General features: G+C 37.1%; 1 protein-coding gene across 1 annotated transcript in view; it reads left to right on the top strand.

Moving 5' to 3' along the window:
• Positions 1-21,967, top strand: part of LOC128639819 (cGMP-dependent protein kinase 2-like) — a 340,069-nt gene that overhangs the window by 233,244 nt on the left and 84,858 nt on the right. Inside the window, exons 3-6 of the mRNA XM_053692014.1 lie at positions 299-465; positions 4,173-4,286; positions 9,441-9,546; positions 12,363-12,426. Of these exons, the coding sequence (XP_053547989.1) occupies positions 299-465; positions 4,173-4,286; positions 9,441-9,546; positions 12,363-12,426 (451 nt within the window). The remainder of the gene's footprint in view (positions 1-298; positions 466-4,172; positions 4,287-9,440; positions 9,547-12,362; positions 12,427-21,967) is intronic.

Below are 21,967 nucleotides of genomic sequence, written 5' to 3'. Positions count from 1 at the left end.
AATAAATACTAACATTTAGATGCGTAACATGCAGCGACTTTGTGCCAAAGTGCATATAGAACTGAACTAGATTCTTACTATAATTCACTGACATAGCCTTGTAATAAATCTCTATTTATTAGATGAATACATCTTATCATTTATTACATCATTTCTCTATTAGTATCCCTGCTATATTGATGTAAAGGCTCTCACATGCATTCTATGTTGTATTCTATCTTGTATGTTATTTTATGAGTTTATAGACATGGAAGATAATATTTTTCTGTCTCTGATATTGATTTTCTATTTTTCCTAGTGCCAAGAAACTTATCACTGGTGCCATCATGAGTAATGACTTCTTGCGACAGCTGGAAGCCTCGCATGTGCGTCGTATGGTGGATTGTATGTATGAGCGGGTGTACAGCCAATCACAGCTCGTTATTCAGGAAGGGGCAGCTGGAAACCATCTTTATGTTTTGGCTGGTAAGGAGGTACACACAAGACTTACAAAATCATATTTTCTTATGCTTTGCTGGAAGCAGAAGACCAAACTGCCTCCAGCTCATAAGGCGTCATCAAACGCGTTGGGATTAATTCTCCTTTGCTGGGTACATCTTGTCCTCTATCATTTTATTATATTTTACTATACATGGCTCTCTAACCAGCTATAAATAGTAAGTAATTTATGCAGAGAATATCTTACAAACTAAGCCAAGAGAATAGTAATTATTTTACTCTTAAGACAAGGAATAAACAGCTATGTACCATCACACAGAAATCAGAGAACATACTGTTATAAAGATCGTATTAAGCTTAAAGGGATATAAATATTTTCTTCATTGTTTATACTTGTAGGTAAGGAAGCAAATCCCTTTTCTAAACAAAATGAAAACACAAATGAAGCAGTGTGTTATAATGCTTATTTAACTCCTTGGATATCAGCACAGATGGCAATGGATTGTTAAGCAACGTATTGCATTCACCTCTGTCATCTAAACAGTTAAAGGGACATTAAACCCAATTTTTTTCTTTGGTGATTCAGATTGAGCATGCAATTTTAAGCAACTTTCTAATTTACTCCAATTATCATTTTTTTTTCATTCTCTTGCTATCTTTATTTGAAAAAGAAGACATCTAAGCTTTTTTTTTATTTTGGTTCAGACCTGTGGACAGCACTTTTTTATTGCTAGATGAATTTATCCACCAATCCGCAAGAACAACCCAGGTTGCTCACCAAAAATAGGCCAGCATCTAAACTTACCAAGAGAATGAAGAAAATTTGATAATAGGAGTAAATTAGAAAGTTGCTTAAAATTGCATGCTCCATCTGAATCACAAATGAAAAAAATTGGGTTCAGTGTCCCTTTAATCCCATGGTTGTCAAATGTGGGTAGAATAGATGTTCTGTAGGTTAACACTGCAAAGTGATGTAATGCAACTGGAAATCAGACAAGGTTTATAAATATCGTACTACTTATAATAAATAAATGCCTGCAACAGTTAAATCATACACTGGGTATGGAAGTCAAAATTAAAGGGACATGAAACCCAAAAAGTTTTTCTTATGATTAAGATAGAACATACTTTTTTAAACAACTTTCCAGTTTACATCTATAATCAAATTTGCTTCATTCTCTTGGTATCATATTCTTTTTTGAAGGAGCGGCCATGCACTGTTGGGAGCTAGCTGAATACATCAAGTGAGCCAATGACAAAAGGCATAAATGTGTAGCCACCAATCAGCAGCTAACTCCAAGTAGTGCATTGCTGCTCCTGAGTCTATCTAGGTATGCTTTTCAACAATGAGTGCAAAGAAAACAAAGCAATTAGATAACAGATTTAAAATGGAAAGTTGTTTAACATTGCATGTTTTATCCGAATCACAAATGTTTCATTTTGACTTTACTTTCCCTTTAAGTTTTCATGATTTAGGCAGCGCATACAATTTAACAAAAGCTCTTTAATTTAGGGGTTGGTGAAAATATCGTGTATGCGTTTGACAGATTATTGTCACTGATTACAATCCATCAAAAATGTTTATCAAATGATCTATCTACATCTGCATAGATTTTAAAGGGACACTAAACCCTATTTTTTTCTTTCATGATTCAGTTAGAGCTTGAATTTTAAGCAACTTTCTAATTTACTCCTATTATCAAATTTACTTTGTTCTCTTGCTATCTTTATTTAAAAAGCAGGAATGTACAGCTTAGGAGCCGACCCATTTTCGGTTCAGAACCTGGGTTACTCTTGCTTATTGGTAGGCTGAATGTAGCCACCAATAAGCAAGCGCTATCCAGAGTGCTGAACCTAAAATGAGCCGGCTCCTAAGCTGTACATTCCTGCTTTTTAAATAAAGATAGCAAGAGAACAAAGTAAATTTGATAATAGGAGTAAATTAGAAAGTTGCTTAAAATTGCTGCTCTATCTGAATCATGAAAGAAAAAATTTGGGTTTAATGTCCCTTTAATGGTGAGTTTTATAGAAAAATGATTGTTCACAGAATGCCTTTTGCCATTAATACCCCAAAGCATAAAATGATCTCCTGAAAAGAACATGAAATAGTTATTTGTCTTCTTAATCTCTCAATTTCTAAATCCAAAAACTTAACGGCCAGGATTCAATGCAAACTAAATGGCGATTTTGTTGGTTTAGCGATTACATTACGGGTTTAAGGACCTGTAAGTAAGTTGATCCCTTTAAATAATGTGTAGTGAATATAAAGCTAATATAAATATTATATTATTTGTTTTTCTGCTATTTCTTCTAATCTTTAAACCATGCATGGCAAAATATTCTAGAATATTATAGGTTTCCCGAAACGTAAACTTTTTTTTATAATTTCATATATATATATATAGAAGTTGTGATGAAAATGCACTCTCACTGAAGGTTCACCAACCGCCAGAGTGCTCTAAAAGTCATAACAAGTCAATTATACATTAAGCTTGAGTCAACTGAGCAAAATATTCCTTTATTGTGACGTTTCGGGGCAAAACATAGCCTCTTCTGAAGAACGTCACAATGGCCTTTATATATATCCTGTTTTCTTTGTTTTTTACAGAATTCAGAACAGTGTTGTACGTTTAATTCCCTGTGATGAGTCCCTTGTGCACTAAGGTCCCTTATCTTTGCATTACACTCATGCAGAGTTCCCCAACCATACTGAATTTTACTGCTTTGTGAGCTCTGTCTTTCAGTTCTTCCTGCATCTCTCACTTGCCTATACAGTTACCAGTTTGACAAAATGAGACCTGGGAATAACCATCCCAAATGATTGCCTCAACCATGCCTGTGACCCACCCTGATGCCAACCCTGTACCTTCATCTGTCAGTCTCACGTTTTCAGATACCAGCTGGGAAATGCTAGGGGAATTCAAATGGCAATGCACTTTTCAACTCTAATAAAAACCCTTGGTTCCCCTTAATGGCTACAGCTAAAACCAGACATGAACAGCACGGATACTTTCAACATTAATAAAAAAAAATCTGCACAAGACAAAATATAAGGGAAACGCACTATATGGAGCATGTCAGGCACATATGTTGTTTTCTTCTTTATGTTTCTAAATGCTATTCTATAGGAATCTTCTTTATGAAATGTACAAGGGAGATAAGAGATGCTGTACATTTTATGATATCATTCTGAAACGTCACAGAATATTGTGTGGCACAGGGTTCTGGTTGCAGATCTCACTTGTATTAAAAACTTGTTACATATGACATTGCATCTCAAGACTGTCACCAGCCACCAATCTTAAGGATAGATGAGTGGCGAAGTTATGGCAGTGAGGCTTAGAGGTTTGGTTAACCTCTTAAATGCCAGGCAACAATTTTGAATGCTGTTGGACACAAGGTACAAAGGAACACTACTTTTACAAAAATAGATCAAAATGAGAAACTTTATTCATTCTACAGGTGGTTTTCAAATATAATGTAAATGCATTCTTTATTGGCAGCAAAGCAGAGCCCCTTTAATATCCCCAAACGACTGAGGACAGTTGAATCCCCTATAACTCACATCATGTCAGCAGCTTATTATCTCATTATCTGCAGCAGCACAGGAGATAGAAGCATCTGTTACCCATAGGAGGTATTAGAGTAAGAGTGTGTTCAGCATCACCCAGTGTGTGTAAATACACTTTAGACAGAAATATATTGAATTTAATGAGGTTATTTCATTCCCACAGAGGGACTGCTTGATGTTATTCAGAACAGTAGACTCCTTGGACAGATGCATCCTGGGACAGCATTTGGAGAGTTGGCAATTCTGTATAACTGCAAGAGAACAGCAACAGTGAAAGGTATGAGTCATTGTTACAGGTCTTGCAGCTAAACATACTCACACAAGGGGGATATGAAAATATTAATCATTGCTCCAGCAATCCCCCCCTCTCTCTGTCTTTTTCTCTCCCTCCCTCTCTCTCTCTCTCTCTCCCCCCCTCTCTCTCTGTCTCTTTCTCTCCCTCTCTCTCTCTGTGTCTCCTTCTCTCTCTCTGTTTGTTTGTCTATCACTCTCTCTTTGTCTCTCTGTGTGTGTGTCTCTCTTTCTCTCTCTCTCTTTGTCTATCTCTCCATGTCTCTCTCTCCCTCTCTCTTACTCTCTCTTTCCCTATCCCTCTCTGTCTCACCCTATCCCCCCTCTCTCTCTCTGTCTCTCTCTCTCTCTCTTTCCCTATACCTCTCGGTCTCTTCCTATTCCTCTCTCCCTCTCTCTGTTTCTCTCTTTCTGTCTCTCTCTCTCTCCCTCTCTCTCTCTCTCTCTCTCTCTCTCTCTCTCTCTTTCCCTATCCTTCTCTGTCTTTCCCTATCTCTCTCTCTCTCCCTCTCTCTTTGTCTCTCCATCTCTCTCTCTATCTTTCTCTGTCTCTGTCTGTCTCTCTCTGTGTTTCTCACCCTCTCTCTCTGTCTCTCTCTCTCTTTCTCTCTCTCTATCTCTCTCTCTCTATGTTTGTTTCTTTCTCTCTCTCTTCTGTCTCTCTCTCTCCCTCTCTCTCTTTCCCTATTTCTCTCTGTCTCTTCCTATCTCTCTCTCTCTCCCTCTTGCTCACTCTCTTTCTCTGTCTCTCTCTTTGTTTGTCTCTCCAACACTCTCTCTCTTTCTTTCTCTGTCTCTCTTTCTCTGCCTAGCTTTCTCTCTCTCTCTTTCTGTCTGTCTCTTTCTCTCTCTCTCTGTCTGTCTGTCACTCTGTCTCTCTCTCTCTCTCCCATTTCTTTCTTTCTATTTTCCCTTTTTCACCTTTTTGTTCTCTCTACTTTCCTCTCTTCTCATTTCTCTTTCTCAATCTCCTCCTCTCTTTCTTTCTTTCTTTCTTTCTTCCTTTCTTTCTTTCTTTCTTTCTTTCTTTCTTTCTTTCTTTCTTTCTTTCTTTCTTTCTTTCTTTCTTTCTTTCTTTCTTTCTTTCCTTCCATCTCACATTCTCTCTCTTTCTGTTTCTCTATCCCACTCAGTCCTTATCTGTCTGTCTTTATATCTCAATCTATCTTCTTCTGTCATTCTCTCTTACTTTGCTTGTGTATTTTCCTCCTTTTCTCTCACTTTCTGACCTGAGATGCCTTTTTTGTTCTGTATTTATTTTGCAAGATGACTTTACTAAACTTATTGTTTTAGCTGTTGAGAGATTAAATATTAAACCTCTGCAAAGTACTAATGGACATTTCCCCATAAGTAGGTAATTTAAGATTAATGAGGTTATTGCAGAAGGAAATAACTAATACAAGAATAAATTAGAGAAAAGGAAAATATTTAGGGTAAATGAATATATTATAAATTATAAATGCTGAATCTGTCTGACTAACACTCCAATGATTTAGCTTTCATTCATACAAACAGTTATGGAAAGAGTAAAATGATGCAATAATGTACTTAAAGGGACATTAAACCTTGAAAAAACAAGAATTTTCTGTAGTCTTTCAATAAATTAACATTGTGGATGCGTTTGATTTCACCATATAGGGCTAAATTACAAGAGTCGTGCAATCGGTAGTAGCGCAGGTTGTTTATCTTGCGCTTGGTCTCGCTCTAAGAATAATACATATGTGGTATTACAAGAGGATGGTTCAAAATTCTAACTAGATCTTCTTAAAGGGACATAAAACCCATTTTTTTTCTTTCATGATTCAGATAGAACATACAATTTGAAACAGCTTTATTCTCTTGGAATCTTTTGTTGAAGGAGCAGCAATGCACTACTGGGAGCTAGCTGAACACATCAGGTGAGCTAATGACAACAGATATACGTGCAGTCAGCAACAAGCAGCTAGCTCCCAGTAGTGCATTACTGCTTCTGAGACTACATAGCTATGCTTTTCAACAAAGAATACCAAGAAAACAAAGCACATTAGGTAATAGAAGTCAGTTGGAAAGTTGTTGAAAATCGTCTTAGCACTGGAACATTATCCAACATGAATTTTTATAGCACGTCTGCATAGTAATCTATTATGTGTGGGATTTGGAGCACCTACACAATCTGATATACAGACTATTGCTTTGTATTCAGCAATTTTAAAGGGACAGTCAACTCAAAAAATGTTATTGTTTAAAAAGATAGATTTATTACCCATTGCCCTGTTTTGCATAACCAACACAGTTATATTAATAGACTTTTTACCTCTGTGATTACCCTGTATCTAATCCTCTGCAGACTGCCCCTTATCTCAGTTATATTAATACACTTTTTACCTCTGTGATTACCCTGTATCTAATCCTCTGCAGACTGCCCCTTATCTCAGTTATATTAATACACTTTTTACCTCTGTGATTACCTTGTATCTAAGCATCTTCTGACAGCCCCCTGATCACATAACTATTTATCTATTATCTATTGACTTGCATTTTAGCCAATTAGTGCAGTGTCATCCACAATTCCACAGGAGTAAGCACAATGGTATCTATATGGCTCACATGAACTAGCAGTCTCCTGCTGTGAAAAGCTAATAAAAAAGCATGTGATAAGAGGCTGTCTGTAGTGGCTTAGAAACAGGCAGACATTTATATTAATATAACAATGTTGGTTGTGCAAAACTGGGGAATGGGTAGTAAAGGTGGTATCTTTTAAAACAACAACAATTTTAGTGCTGACTGTCCCTTTAAGGCACAATATTTCTAATGGTTTATTTTTATTTTTTTGCTCCCCTTGTAATCTAGGCTATCTATCTATTGGGTACTTATAGAGCGCGTACTAATCACCCGTGAGGGTCTCAAGGCTAAAGTCTTTTATTTGTTGATAGTAAAAAAAAAATCTTTAATGATTTATTTTGATCACTTTTACTATACTATAATTGTGAAGTGTTTGCACTTCAGTGTTTCTTTAACTCCAATCTGAACAAATTTAGGATATATACAAACATGCAGCATTAAAGGCACATGAAACCCAACATTTTTTCTTCAATGATTCAGATAGAGAACAAGATTTTAAACAACTTTCCTATTTACTTCTATTATTTAATTTGCTTCCTTCTCTTGTTATCCTTTACTGAAAGGTTTATCTAGGCAAGCTCCGGAGCAGAAGAGAACCTGGGTTCTATCTGTTGATTGGTGGTTATATATATATATATACTGATTGTCATTGGCTCGCCCATGTGTTCAGTTAGAAATCATTAGTGCATTGCTGCTCCTTCAACAAATAATACCAAGAGAATGAAACAGATTAGATAATAGAAGTAAATTTAAAAAGTTGTTTAAAATTGTATTCTCTATCTTAATCATTAAATAATTTTTTGGGGTTTCATGTCCCTTAAAGGCTCTTCCGGCATCCAAAGCAAATGTCTGTTCATGTCATTTTAAACCCCATTATTAAATACTTGTGCTAAATACAAATCCATCTTCACCAATTTCATTTTACAAACACCTCTAGTTAAGAATTAGTAGCACACCCAGATACAAATTTGTCTATACTATAAAACTCTTATCTCCTACACTAGGCCTTGGGTATACCCCCTCACCCACAGATGCATTTATCTAGTAATTGTGGCATATTTACAAATATAGCAAGGTGGTTAAGGGGCATGGAAATCGAAAATAAGTTCAGACAGAGCATGCAATTATAAGAACAATTTCAATTTACTTATATTATCAAATTTACTTTGTTCTCTTGGTATCTTTTGTTGTAAAGCATACCTAGGTGACTCAGAAGTAGCAATGTACTACTGGGAACTAGCTGGTGATTTATGGTTACACAGATGTGCCTCCTGTTATTGATTTACACAGTGTATTTAGCTAGCTCCCAGTAGTGCATTGGAGTTGACATTAACTAAGTGTTTGCCCCTATTTACAGGAGTCCCATATATATATTTATATATATATATATATATATATATATATATATATATATATATACACACACAGAAGCCTTAGTGCAATACTAAAATACTCTTACACATATATCCCTTTAAGAACTGAACCAAGAACCTCTACAAGTGCAGTCTCTAAATGAACATTTTCACATTGAAATAATTTGCATTTCTCTATGGTTCAGTATAGTTACGGTATATATATCTGTACTACTAATCACATGCAATAACATTTGTTCTGGTTTTCTCAGGTAATTAGTGTCTATAGATTTCCATAAATCACTTTAAATGCAACACTTATTCATATTCATCAAAATGAGTAACAAAATAGCATTACATGTAAATTTGGTTTTAAATATATTAAACTACCACTGTAAATATATTAAACTACCACTGTAAATATATTACACTACCACTGTAAATATATTACACTACCACTGTAAATATATTAAACTACCACTGTAAATATATTACGCTACCACTGTAAATATATTAAACTACCACTGTAAATATATTACGCTACCACTGTAAATATATTACACTACCACTGTAAATATATTACACTACCACTGTAAATATATTAAACTACCACTGTAAATATATTACGCTACCACTGTAAATATATTAAACTACCACTGTAAATATATTACGCTACCACTGTAAATATATTACACTACCACTGTAAATATATTAAACTACCACTGTAAATATATTACACTACCACTGTAAATATATTACACTACCACTGTAAATATATTAAACTACCACTGTAAATATATTACGCTACCACTGTAAATATATTAAACTACCACTGTAAATATATTACGCTACCACTGTAAATATATTACACTACCACTGTAAATATATTACGCTACCACTGTAAATATATTACACTACCACTGTAAATATATTAAACTACCACTGTAAATATATTACGCTACCACTGTAAATATATTACGCTACCACTGTAAATATATTACACTACCACTGTAAATATATTACACTACCACTGTAAATATATTAAACTACCACGCACTGTCCAAGTGACTGGGAAACATTAGAGAAAAGGTTGCAGTGTTTCTCTTCTACCTCTGGATCAGAAGATGAGATTTGTGGCTACAGTTGATGAACTGACGTTTAACTGTAATTCTATGATGTTTCTGCAGCTGTCACAGATTCAAAGATTTGGGTATTGGATCGTCAGGTTTTCCAGAATATTATGATGAGTTCAGCACAAGCTCAGCACCAAGAATACTTCAGTTTTCTACGCAGGTAAATTGCTTCCCCATCTCCACATTTGGACCGATAACATGCTCACGGACTCCCCTTCTTCTCCTCTGGACCTATCACACATGCTCATAGACTCCCAAACTCCACCTCTGGACCAATCACACATGGTCAAAGACTCCCAAATTCCACCTCTGGACCAATCATACATGGCCAAAGACTCCCAAACTCCACCTCTGGACCAATCACACATGCCCACAGACTCCCAAACTCCACCTCTGGACCTATCACACATGCTCACAGTCTCCCAAACTCAACCTCTGGACCATTCACACATGTCCAAAAACTTCCCATCTCCACCTCTGGACCAATCACACATAGCCATAGACTTCCCATCTCCACCTCTGGACCAATCCCACTTGCCCACAAACTCTCCATCTCCTTCTCTGGAACAATCACACATGCCCACAGATTCCCCATCTACACCTCTTGACCAATCACACATGCCCACAGACTCCCCATCTCCCCCTCTGGACCAATTACACATGTCAACAGATTCCCCATCTCCACCTTTGGACCAATCACATATGTCCACAGACTTCCCATCTCCACCTCTGGACCAATCACACATGGCCACAGAGGGAGGAAAGCATAAGTTTGTCACTATATAAATCCCTGGTAAGTCCTCACCTTGAGTATGGAGTGCAGTTCTGGGCCCGATCGCAAAAAAGATACTGCAGAACTAGAAAAAGATCAGAGAAGGGCCACAAAGCTAATAAGGGGAATGGAGCATTTAAGCTATGAGGAGTGGCTAGCCAAACTGGGTCTGTTTTTTTTTTGGAAAAAAGGCGCTTGAGAGGTGACATGATTACTTTATATAAATATATTCAAGGCCCATATACAGAGATGGAAGGTCACAATTTACAGTTGGAGGAAAGGAGATTTAATTTCCTGCAACGGAATAGTTTTGTTCACTGTAAGAGCAATAAAATTGTGGAACTCATTACCAAAGGAGGTAGTGAATGCTAATACCCTAGATACATTTAAAACAAATTTGGATACATTTCTGTCTAGAAACAAAATTCATGGATATGATTGCTTGTATTAAATGGGTTACCTTTTAGTGGGATTATTTAATCTTAACTGGAGCTTTTTGAAAGTATTTTATATTTGTATAGGTTGAACTCGATGGACTTAGGTCTTTTTTCAACCTCATCTACTATGTTACTATGTTACTATGTATGTTACTCCCAAACTCCACCTCTGGACCAATCACACATGTACACAGACTCCCCATCTCCACATCTGGACCAATCACAAATGCCCACAGACTCCCACCTCTGGACTAATTTCACTTGCCCACAGATTCTCCATCTCCATCTCTGAAACAATCACACATGCCCACAGTCTCCCCATCTTCACCTCTGGACCAATCACAAATGACCACAAACTCTGCATTTCCATCTCTGGACCAATCGTCTATACCCACAGACTCCCCATCTCCACCTCTGGATCAATCACACATTCCCACAAACTCTGCATTTCCATCTCTGGACCAATCAGACATGCCCACAGACTCCCAAACTCCACATCTGGACCACTCACACATGTCACAGACTCTCCATCTCCAGCTCTGGACCAATTACACATGCCCACAGACTCCCCATCTCCACCTCTGGACCAACCACACATGCCCAAAGACTCCCCATCTCCACCTCTGGACCGTTCACACATGTTCACAGACTCCCCATTTCCCCCTCTGGACCAATCACACATGTCCACAGACTCCCTATGTCCACCTGTCTGGACCGATCACACATGTCCACAGACTCCCAAACTCCACCTCTGGACCAATCACACATGCCCACAGACTCCCCATCTCCACCTCTGGACCGTTCACACATGTTCACAGACTCCCCATCTCCCCCTCTGGACCAATCACACATGTCCACAGACTCCCTATGTCCACCTGTCTGGACCAATCACACATGTCCACAGACTCCCAAACTCCACCTCTGGACCAATCACACATGTCCACAGACTCCCCATTTTCACCTCTGGACCAATCACAAATGCCCACAGACACCCCATCTCCACCTCTGGACCAATTACAAATGTCCACAGGCTCTCCATCTCCACTTCTGGACCAATCACAAAATCGCCCACAGACTCCACTGTTGCTGCCTTTGGACCTAGCAGACACTCCTACAGAATGCCCCATTTCGGCCTTTGGACCGATCTGAACTGCCCACAAACTCAACAATCTCTACCTCTGGACCAATAAGGCATGCACACAGACTCCGCCCCTCCACTCATTTACATTACAATAATTATCAATAACTATAAATCACTCTTTATCCCATGTAAGCAGCTTGTTTGGCTTTCCCAGTATATTATATGTCTGCAGATTTAGGAACCTTTCCCTGGGCTGGTCCCTTCCTGCACTCTATTTGAGATGCTCTAAGCTGCAGTTTGTTAGACTCCACAGTAAGGATAGAAAGTCAGGTGCATACGGGATAACAGAGCTGCAGAGCCAATAAGTTACTGCAGTTTACTCAAATGACCCCCATATGTGTAACAATTTCATAAACCAGAGGACAGCTTTAGCAGCAAGAGTTTCCAGTGATTTGTATGTATCTAGGACAATAGGAGTCAGTATACATAACTGCTGAGATGGTATATGTCACTGAGATGTGACACAGTCAGCTGAAGCAACACTCATGATCATTAAGACAGTAAAATCCAGAGCATACAGCTACCTGAGTGGGAGAAAATCTATATTAGCTCAGACTAGATGTGAGAAATGAATTACGCAGCTGTCAGAGTCCATGTGCAAAACTATTATCCCATATCTTTTTTAGTGTCTCTCTACTAAAAGACTTGCCAGAAGAAAAGCTGTCCAAGATTATAGACTGCCTGGAAGTGGTACGTACATTGTATATCTTCTTTCAGCATATCCCAAATTGCTTGATTCTTTATATGTGCTCTGTTTTCCTTTATAATAGTTTTGATTGCAACATTATGTTATCCACAAGACAGATAATATCCAAATTTTAATTCTTGTAAAATAATATTTTAATCATTACATCTATTTTTTAATTATTTTTTAATTATTTTTTTGCATACAAACAATAATCTTAAATCTGTAAATCTTCAAAAATCAGCTTTTGAAATATCTCCACAGTAGTTATCTGCAGTCAGCTCTGTGGTGCCCATTTTGTAAATGGTACATGATAGTCAATTATTTTCCATCAAGCAAATTAATGAAAGGAACTAAATAGAAAGAATGTATATAGGCTATTTTGTGTATGCACTCGCAAATGTGCGTGTGTATGTATCTGTGTGTGTGTGTGTATTTGTGTGTATGTGTATATATGTGTGTGTGTATGTATCTGTGTGTATATGTATGTATATGTGTGTGTGTATGTATCTGTGTGTATATGTATGTATATGTGTGTGTGTATGTATCTGTGTGTATATGTGTGTGTGTGTGTATTTGTGTGTATGTGTATATATGTGTGTTTATATATATATATATATATATATATATATATATATATATATATATATATATATATACAGTGGTGGGAGTGTTGACTGGTAGAGGTTTAGGGGTATGCTGCTACTACATGATTTTGGTGTTTATAGGGTATATGTCTCTGATGGCATTTCACGATATTTCTCTTTTTTGGATAAATGGGCACACTGGATGACAGATGATAGTGTTGCCAGGTGGATACTTCTGGATGTGAGTGTGTGGCTCTCGACGTGGGAATTGTTGACCCCCTGGTTTGGCACTAGTGGTTGGTGTGGTTGATGCCACTAAAAAAATAAAAAACTACTAAATGAAGACACCTTAAAAGGAGGGTGCACTCCCAGATATCTAACACCAACTATTGAAGGACATAGGTGCAATAAGTAGTGGGATTCCGAAATTTTAGGAACACTGGTTGCATCCTTTTGCGGTGTCTACACCTACAGGAATTCTCCTTTTAGACTTTAGCCTTCATTATTTTAATTAGAAAGCATCCAATAACAAGCAGGAGCTTAGGTACAAAGTAGTTTATATTTTGATCGGTATGGCTTATTAAATCCTAAAAAGATCAAACGGATTCCAGTATTGCAATTACGCTTTAAATTAACTGTATGCCCAAGCCTCACCTTTAACCCATTAAATGGCAGAAGGATTCAATATATTTTCCTACCGCATCTCACAATGTTAGTCAATACAATGTGGCATACTCTTAAAAGGCGATCAAAAAAATCTAGACCTCAGCAAAATAATTTTGTAATACAGATTTAGCTTTTTTCAGTAAAGGTATTAAATACAAGAGTAAATCCTGTTTGACAAAAGTTAAAGTATGTGAACGTTTGTTGACCGTATTTAGTACCCTTTCTGGTTACAAAATCCAATGACAGACCGCTTGTTCATTGTGATTTTGTAACCAGTAACGTGCGCGTGCCACATAATTCCTTGTATTTCTCATCAGCTGTTGTAAGGAGTTTGGGCCTCTAGCGCATGCGCAGTGAGCGCCACAAACCTCCACCAGCTGATTGTACATCACCGGAAGTGACGTAGTATACAAATTCCTATGGTAGACGGTTTATTTTAAGACACCAGCTGTGGGAGTGGTTATTTTGGCCCAATCATGTTTAATTAAGGTATAGATAATGTCGACACTTTGCTTGCTTTGATGTGTTTATTTATTTGATGCTGGGCGTATACAGTTTGTTCACATTTCGAGTTACATATGAAACACGGCGACCTATCATTAGGTATACTCGTATGTACTTTATATCCCGGGTTGGTGGCGCATCATGATGACTTGTAGTGTGCGGATATCAGGTGGACTATTAGTGATCAGATGGTCACTCTATAAATGATCATCATCATATTATCCTCGTAGTGGCTTCTGTTTTTTGTTTTTTGCTTACATGACGTCACTTGTCAATAGCAGACTGTCCGCAGAGTGGGCGGTTCTCTTGATCCAGTGAGATTGTGGTTCATTTATATGGGGAAAACCATGAGGACCGGGGTCCGGGGCATAGGCATTGAGGGAAGTGTGAGATCATGTTACACTAATATTATGATAACTTTACTATGATCATTACACTAGAGTTTGTGTTTACACTATAATTTTTACATGATAATATACTGCACATACTGTTAAGCTATATCACGATTTGTAGGCTATTCAATTGGTACAGCCATATGTTGTTCACACGGTCTCCAAGGATTGGTGACCTGATCTAGAGAAAGGGCATATAGGCCTATTTAAGTTTGCTTGTTTGTACACTCTGGTTGTCAGAAGAAGGGACGTTTGAGGTCCCGAAACGTCACAAATAAATTTCACATTGATGTTTAAAGTCCAGTGAGTGCTTTCTCCTTATTTTCTGATATATATATATGTGTGTGTGTGTATATGAGTGTGTATGTGTGTGCGTGTATGTGTTTATTTTTTTCTGTAATTTTACATTTTTTATTTTTTGTAATATTACCTTTGGGGTTTGTATTTTTTTAAACATAGACTGCCCTCTGTGCAGGCTTATTGCCTAGTATTAATATAGCCGTGTTGGTTATGCAAAACAGGGGAATAATAATAAAGGGATTATCTATCTTTCTAAACAATAACAGTTCTGGAGTAGACTGTCCCTTTATTCATAGTTATTCCATCCACATTGGTCTCCCAAGCTGCCATCGGTCCCCATTGCAGTCTATCACAAGGGCTCTGCCAGGTTCCTCACCCTTACACATTGCTCCTTATCTTCTGCATCTCTTTGTCAATACTTCCATTGGCTTCCTTTAGCCTCAGATTACACTGCACCTTCCTATATCACTGTCATTGTTTGTAAAAATGTTCCGCCTTGCTAAATAAAACTGTCCCTAAAGACACACATGTGGATTTGTTGGGAATAAAAATCACCATTGTCTACTATTTATTGGGGTGCTGTGATTACGGAGCATTTACGCTGAGTGGAATTCCCTTGACACTGACATTGCACTAAGAACTGAACCCTATAAAGCACAACAACAATAGAAGTGATGTTACGGTACTGAATCATAAACTTGGGTATTAGTCTTCCTTGTTTGTATCCCTAATCCAGTCTTCAATATCTACCAAATTTAAAGGGACAGTATACACTCATTTTCATATAACTGCATGTAATAGACACTACTAAAGAATAAGATGCACAGATACTGATATAAAAATCCAGTATAAAACTGTTTAAAAACTTACTTAGAAGCTTTCAGTTTAGCTTTGTTGAAAAGGCAGTTGGAAAGCCCACTGCAAGTGGGAAATAAGACACTCCCCCCCTCCCCCTTCTTTTGCATATGAAAAGACCCTTTACACAAACAGGAGCAAGCTGGAGAAGGTAGCTGACGGTATTCAAATAAAACTTTGGGGCTTGGTTAGGAGTCTGAAAATCAGAGAAATGTTATTTAAAAATAAGCAAAATTATAAATTAAAAAAAAAAAAAACTTTATGGGCTTTATAATTTATAAACAGATCATCTACAAACCATTTGTGCAAAGAAAAATTAGTGTATAATGGCCATTTAAGATTATTATTGCTGTGACAGAAATTATGCTGGATCTTTTATGGTAGAACTGTGCCTATTGGTAAATCTAGAAAACTGAATTTTGGTGCCACTAATTTTAGTTTATCTTTTACCAAATAAAGATCAATGACTTAGAAATAAAGTTTAGAAATACTGTCCCACAACATAATGTATTTACATCAGTACAGTATAGCTGTTTAATTGTGTGTTCAAGAGTAGAAATAGTAGATACAGACAAACAGGCAACCTATTGAAAGACGGACAGACAAAAAAAAAACACACAAAAAGGCATGTGAAACATCTGTCATGGCTCTGCTAATAAATTGTAATACTCCTAACAGATTGATAGGGACAGACAGAAAGATAGAAAGACAGACAGACAGACAGACAGATAGATAGATAGATAGATAGATAGATAGATAGATAGATGATAGATAGATAGATAGATAGATGATAGATAGATAGATAGATAGATAGATAGATAGATAGATAGATAGATAGATAGATAGATAGATGACAGACAGATATTCTCATGAAAACAATGTTACAAAATATAAAGCAACAATTTGACCATCATTAGGACCGTGCCCTTAGCTGTTTTGAGATTGCAGAGTGTACTGTAGTTCTGCCGATTTGCTGACACAGGTCTGCAGTGACAAACTCCACTTCAAGAAAAGAAAGAACAATTACAATTTAGTAGCTTTTGGGAGCACTGTTGCCTGACTAATTGTTTGTCTCTCACTGAGCAAATGACTCATTCAGCTTTAGATGATTGCAAATAATTCAGCAAATGTGTTGCTGATCTGAATATTTTACAGTGTTGGTTGGACTGGACAAGAGCACTGCCTGGCTCAATAAATATTGCTCCAGTTGTAGTACAAGAATATTTCACAATCACTAAATACTGAAAACTAATTATCACAACCCAAATGGACTGACACCTTCGAAATGAACCCAAATGGACTGACACCTTCGAAATGACATGACTTTATTTTGGAACTGATCTGTTCTGGTATTTGAACCTGGATCTATTCATCTGTAAGGAGCTTATATAGGGCAACCTTCATCCTCGTGAGCTAGTGACATTGCCAATAAATCTCAGGTCAACGTATATTATGTGCATTGTTACTATTCAAATTAGAGTTGGTAGATAATTGTTTTTCGCAAATTCTTAAATTTAATTCTTGATGAAAACTTATTTTGTCAGATTTGACAGCACAGTAGTGAGTATAATGTTACTGAGACACTCCAGAGTTCCATTCTGTTTGTAAATCAACAGCTCCTGCTCTTGGTTGTGCAATACTATACACTATTTCATTTCACTAAAACAATTCCTAGTGTTGGGAAGCTCAAAACATTTTACTTAAGTGAATAGCTCAATGGGGCTGATTTATCATCGGTCTGTCTGCTCAGCAGATCATGTCCGACAGACATCGATGAATGCCGACAGCATACGCTGTTGGCATTTTTCATTGCACAACATCTGCTATCAAAAATGCTTTGTTCTCATGGAATACTTTGCTGAAGAACAAATTTGAGTAGACTCCTAATAGCTAAGGAGCATGCATGTGTCTATTGTAGCAGTGTTTGCTACAATGTATATCAAAGCTACAAGTAAAAACACTGCTGTGATTGAGTACAAAAACACATCCACACTCCTAAGCTCTTATGAGCCTACCTAGATGTTCTTTTCAACAAAGGATACCAAAAGAACAAAGCAATTTAAATAACAGAAGTAAATTGAAAAGTTGTTTAAAATTGCAGGCTCTATCTGAATCATGAAAGTTACATTTTTACTTTATTGTCCATTTGAGCTATAACTTTTGCATTTCTGTTATTGCGTGTGGGTTTTAAGATGTTTAAGAGGGTGCAGAGACATAAGGTTTGCGGTAGCTTGTCACATGGGTTGTAGTTGCCGCAGTGAGTCAGAGCAGTTCATGAATCATGATTTACTTTGGATAGGATGACAAACAGAGGAGAGTTCCAGAGGACAGGAACACCGCGTAGGATGTCTTGGAGGGCGAAAGAGGGGGGTAGAGATAGGAATGGAGAGGCGTAGGTCAGAAGTTTATTGAAGAGGATGGGTCAGGGAGTTTTTGGAGATGAGAGCAAATAGAACATGTTGTTAAAAAATGTCCAACTTCCTTTTATTATCAAATGTTCTTTCTTCTCAAGAACTTGTGTAAATGAGAACAAAAATATAGTTTTTAACACTTGATTTAAAACAATCTTGCTGAAAAAGCTACAGTGAAGGTGACGTTTTCTATCAGATTTGAATATCAGTGTCAATTGTACCTAAGGAAATGACTGCAAGTTTGTTTAAACAATATTTCTCATATGCAAAGGACTCAATTATTAAAAGTAATTCAAAATTAAACATTCATGATTCTCATGGTATTCTTTGTTAAAGAGCAATTTTGGTAGGCTTTAGAAGTCTATGGCAGGAGTGTTTGCAATTATGTATAACATTGCTATAAACCTTTTTGCAAACACTGCTGTCAGAAGGCTAAAGACACATGCATGCTCCTGAACTCACCTAGGATTACTCTTCAACAAAGGATACCAAGAGAACTAGGCAAATTGATAATAGAAGTATATTGGAAAGTTGCATAAAATCTCATGCTCTATCCAGTCTATTTAAAGGGACAGGAAAGCTCAACATTTTCTTTAATGATTTGGATAAAACAAAATCATGAAACAATTCTTCTTGACCTATCCGTTGCTTTTGACACAGTTGACCATCCTCTCCTCCTAAAAATACTACATTCATTTGGCATCCGAGACACAGCCCTCTCCTGGTTTGCCTCATATTTCTCAAACCGCTCGTTTTCAGTTTCCTTTAACAACATATCTTCTGATCCTATGCCTCTCTCAGTTGGAGTACCGCAAGGCTCTGTCTTGGGTCCCTTGCTTTTCTCTCTCTATACATCCTCCCTTGGAAAACTTATAGCCTCCTTTGGATTCCAGTACCACTTATATGCTGATGATACCCAAATCTATCTTTTCTCTCCTGATATCTCTCCCTCTTTACTCAACCAGATTTCCAACTGCCTCTCTGTAATTTACTCTTGGATGTCTTCACACTACCTCCAACTCAATCTGTCCAAAACTGAGCTGCTTCTTATTCCCCCCTCTTCGAGGCATCCAACACCTGACATTTCTCTGATGGTTGGAGACTCTATTCTCAACACCTCACCCCAGGTCCGCTGTCTTGGGGTCACACTGGACTCAGAGCTCACATTCAACCCACATATACTTAACAAATTCTGCCATTCACAACTTTTCACAACATTTCCAGAATTCGCCCCTTCCTTACTCAAAAAACTACAAAAATACTTATTCATTCCCTCATTTTGTCACGCATTGATTATTGCAATCTATTCTTAAATGGCCTTCCAAAACACCGCCTCTCCTCCCTCCAATCTATTATGAATGCTTCTGCTAGACTCATCCAACTAAGTCTCCGATCTACATCAGCTGCTCCACTCTGCAAGTCTCTACACTGGCTCCCCATACACTCCAGAAATCAATTTAAAGTATTAACCCTAACTTACAAAGCACTCAACAGTCTAACTTCCAACTATATTTCCTCTCTCATCATGAAATATTCCCCATCCCGTCCTCTTCGATCAACCTCTGACCTACGTCTCTACACTCCTGTTATCTCTACGTCCCACTCCCATCTCCAAGACTTCTCATGTGCTGCTCCTGTCCTCTGGAACTCTCTACCCCGCTCCATAAGACTGTATCCAACCTTGTATAGCTTCAGATGCTCCTTGAAAACCCACCTATTCAGAGAGGCTTACCATCTCTCCTCCATCCCTCATCCTAACCAAACTAATACATGTACATGAACTGCCTGACTCACTACTGCAACTACAACCGATGTAACAAGCTACCCCAATCTTATGTCTCTGCACCCTAAACCTGTAGACTGTGAGATCTCCGGAGCAGGGCCCTCATCCTCCTGTGCTAGATTTGTTTAGTCTTGTTATGTTTTGTATTGTATCACAAATCTTTGTCATTGTATACCCCTATCGTACCCTGCGCTATGGAATTTAGTGGCGCTATACAAATAAATAATAATAATAATATTAAACAACTTTGCAATTTACTTCTATTATCAAATTCTTATTCTATCCATTGCTGAAGGAGCAACATTGCACTACTGGCAGCTAGCTGAACATATCTAGTAAGCCAATCACAAGAGACAAATGTGTGCAGGCACCAATCAGCAGCTTCCTCCAACTATTGTATGATATGTGCATATTATTTTTCAACAAAGGATATCAAAAGATTGAAGCACATTTGAAAATAGAAGTGAATTTAAAAGTGCATGCTCTATCTGAATCATGCAAGTTTAATTTTGAGTTTCTTATCCCTTTAAGTTTAATTTGTCCCTTTAATGGTTCTTATTATGGGGTAACATTTTAGAACCCTATAACTAAACATGCATATGTGCCTAGATATTCATAGCTGTATGTGGACAAGTGTATATAGATGTTGGGGAAAACCGCGGATAGGAGACGTCTCATGCTTTTCACCTGGGTCTTGTTGATATTCATCATATTCTGGGTTTGGGGAGTCAGAACAGAACAAAGGTTAAGAACAGCTGATCTACATAATTAATCTACACAGAGCAGTATGTTAATTTTCGTCTTGAGACGCTTCATTAGCTACCATCTCAATTTAAAAGCCGGCAACGCAATAGGGTAGATTTATATGCACGGCAATTAGTGATTACTGATAGCGTTTGAAGGATCAGTGTCCGTCCTGAATACAAATCTCTTTTTAGCTATACAAGCAGATCTGCTTAATATAAAGAGAGGCTGAAAAAAGCAGGAACTGATCCCTACATAATTAATAAAAGGAATCCTAAATAATAGATAAACCATAGAGCATAGAGCATTGTTATTATAAGTGCAACAACTTTATTTATTTAAGGATTGGGGGTTTAATTATTATTATTATAGTTAATCTGATATATAGGTTTTGTAGAATATCAATGAAAGTGATTTTATCTGACATTTGGTTTCCTTTAATAAATTACTATCAATTTGCTAAAGTTATCTTTAGGGTTCGATTCTCTAAAGTTCAGTGGTCGGGGGCTTTTGTTAGTATTATGAGTCCATCAGGAATTATTTTAAACTGAATTTTTACGTTGGTAACTATTTAGACCCTTACTTTACAATATAACACTCAGTAAAATAAGCTGGTGATTTCTCTCAATGCCAGTGAGTTTTTGAGAATCGGTCCCTAAGAGCGCAATAGTCTAAAACTTCCAGCGCTGGCGATATAAGACATATCATCAGTACGGCGAGACCCTCAAATAAATTTAGAAGGGCACATTTTAGCCTGAGTGTTGTTTATCTTGCTATATAGGGTTCTGGAAATGAAGAAGAGAAACATACATTGCAATATAATAATAAAAAAGCCCCCAAAGATTTTGTGTGATTCCTCTACATCCTACTTTACTTTACCATGAAACATCATCTATTGGCCATGAATGGAGGAAAGCATATCTGCATTCAATGCGCTGCACATAAAGATATTTACCTTTTTAACTAGTCTAATACAACATTTGTTTTAATGTAGAGAATCATTGTATGTGATAGATATTTAGGGCTAGAGTATAAGTGGTGCCCTAACGTTAGCACGTGCCAATATTAAAATATCAAAAAGTTGAAAGTAAATGTGGCTACACAAGTGAAATTTAAATTTGCGCTTGTCAATTTAGCATGACCCTTGCGTAAAGGGCTAGGGTTATATAGAAAGTTGCATTAAACACAACATAAATACATAATAAATAAACTGTTACAGTCATATATACATTATCTAAAAAAAAGTTTCAAATAAATGTTAAAAATGAAAAGTTAAAGGTTTAAAAGGTATATGGTATATGACA

The sequence above is a fragment of the Bombina bombina genome, chromosome 9 (genome assembly GCF_027579735.1).
Source record: "Bombina bombina isolate aBomBom1 chromosome 9, aBomBom1.pri, whole genome shotgun sequence".
Lineage (NCBI taxonomy): Eukaryota > Metazoa > Chordata > Amphibia > Anura > Bombinatoridae > Bombina > Bombina bombina.
This window is presented reverse-complemented; position numbering and strand designations above follow the sequence as displayed.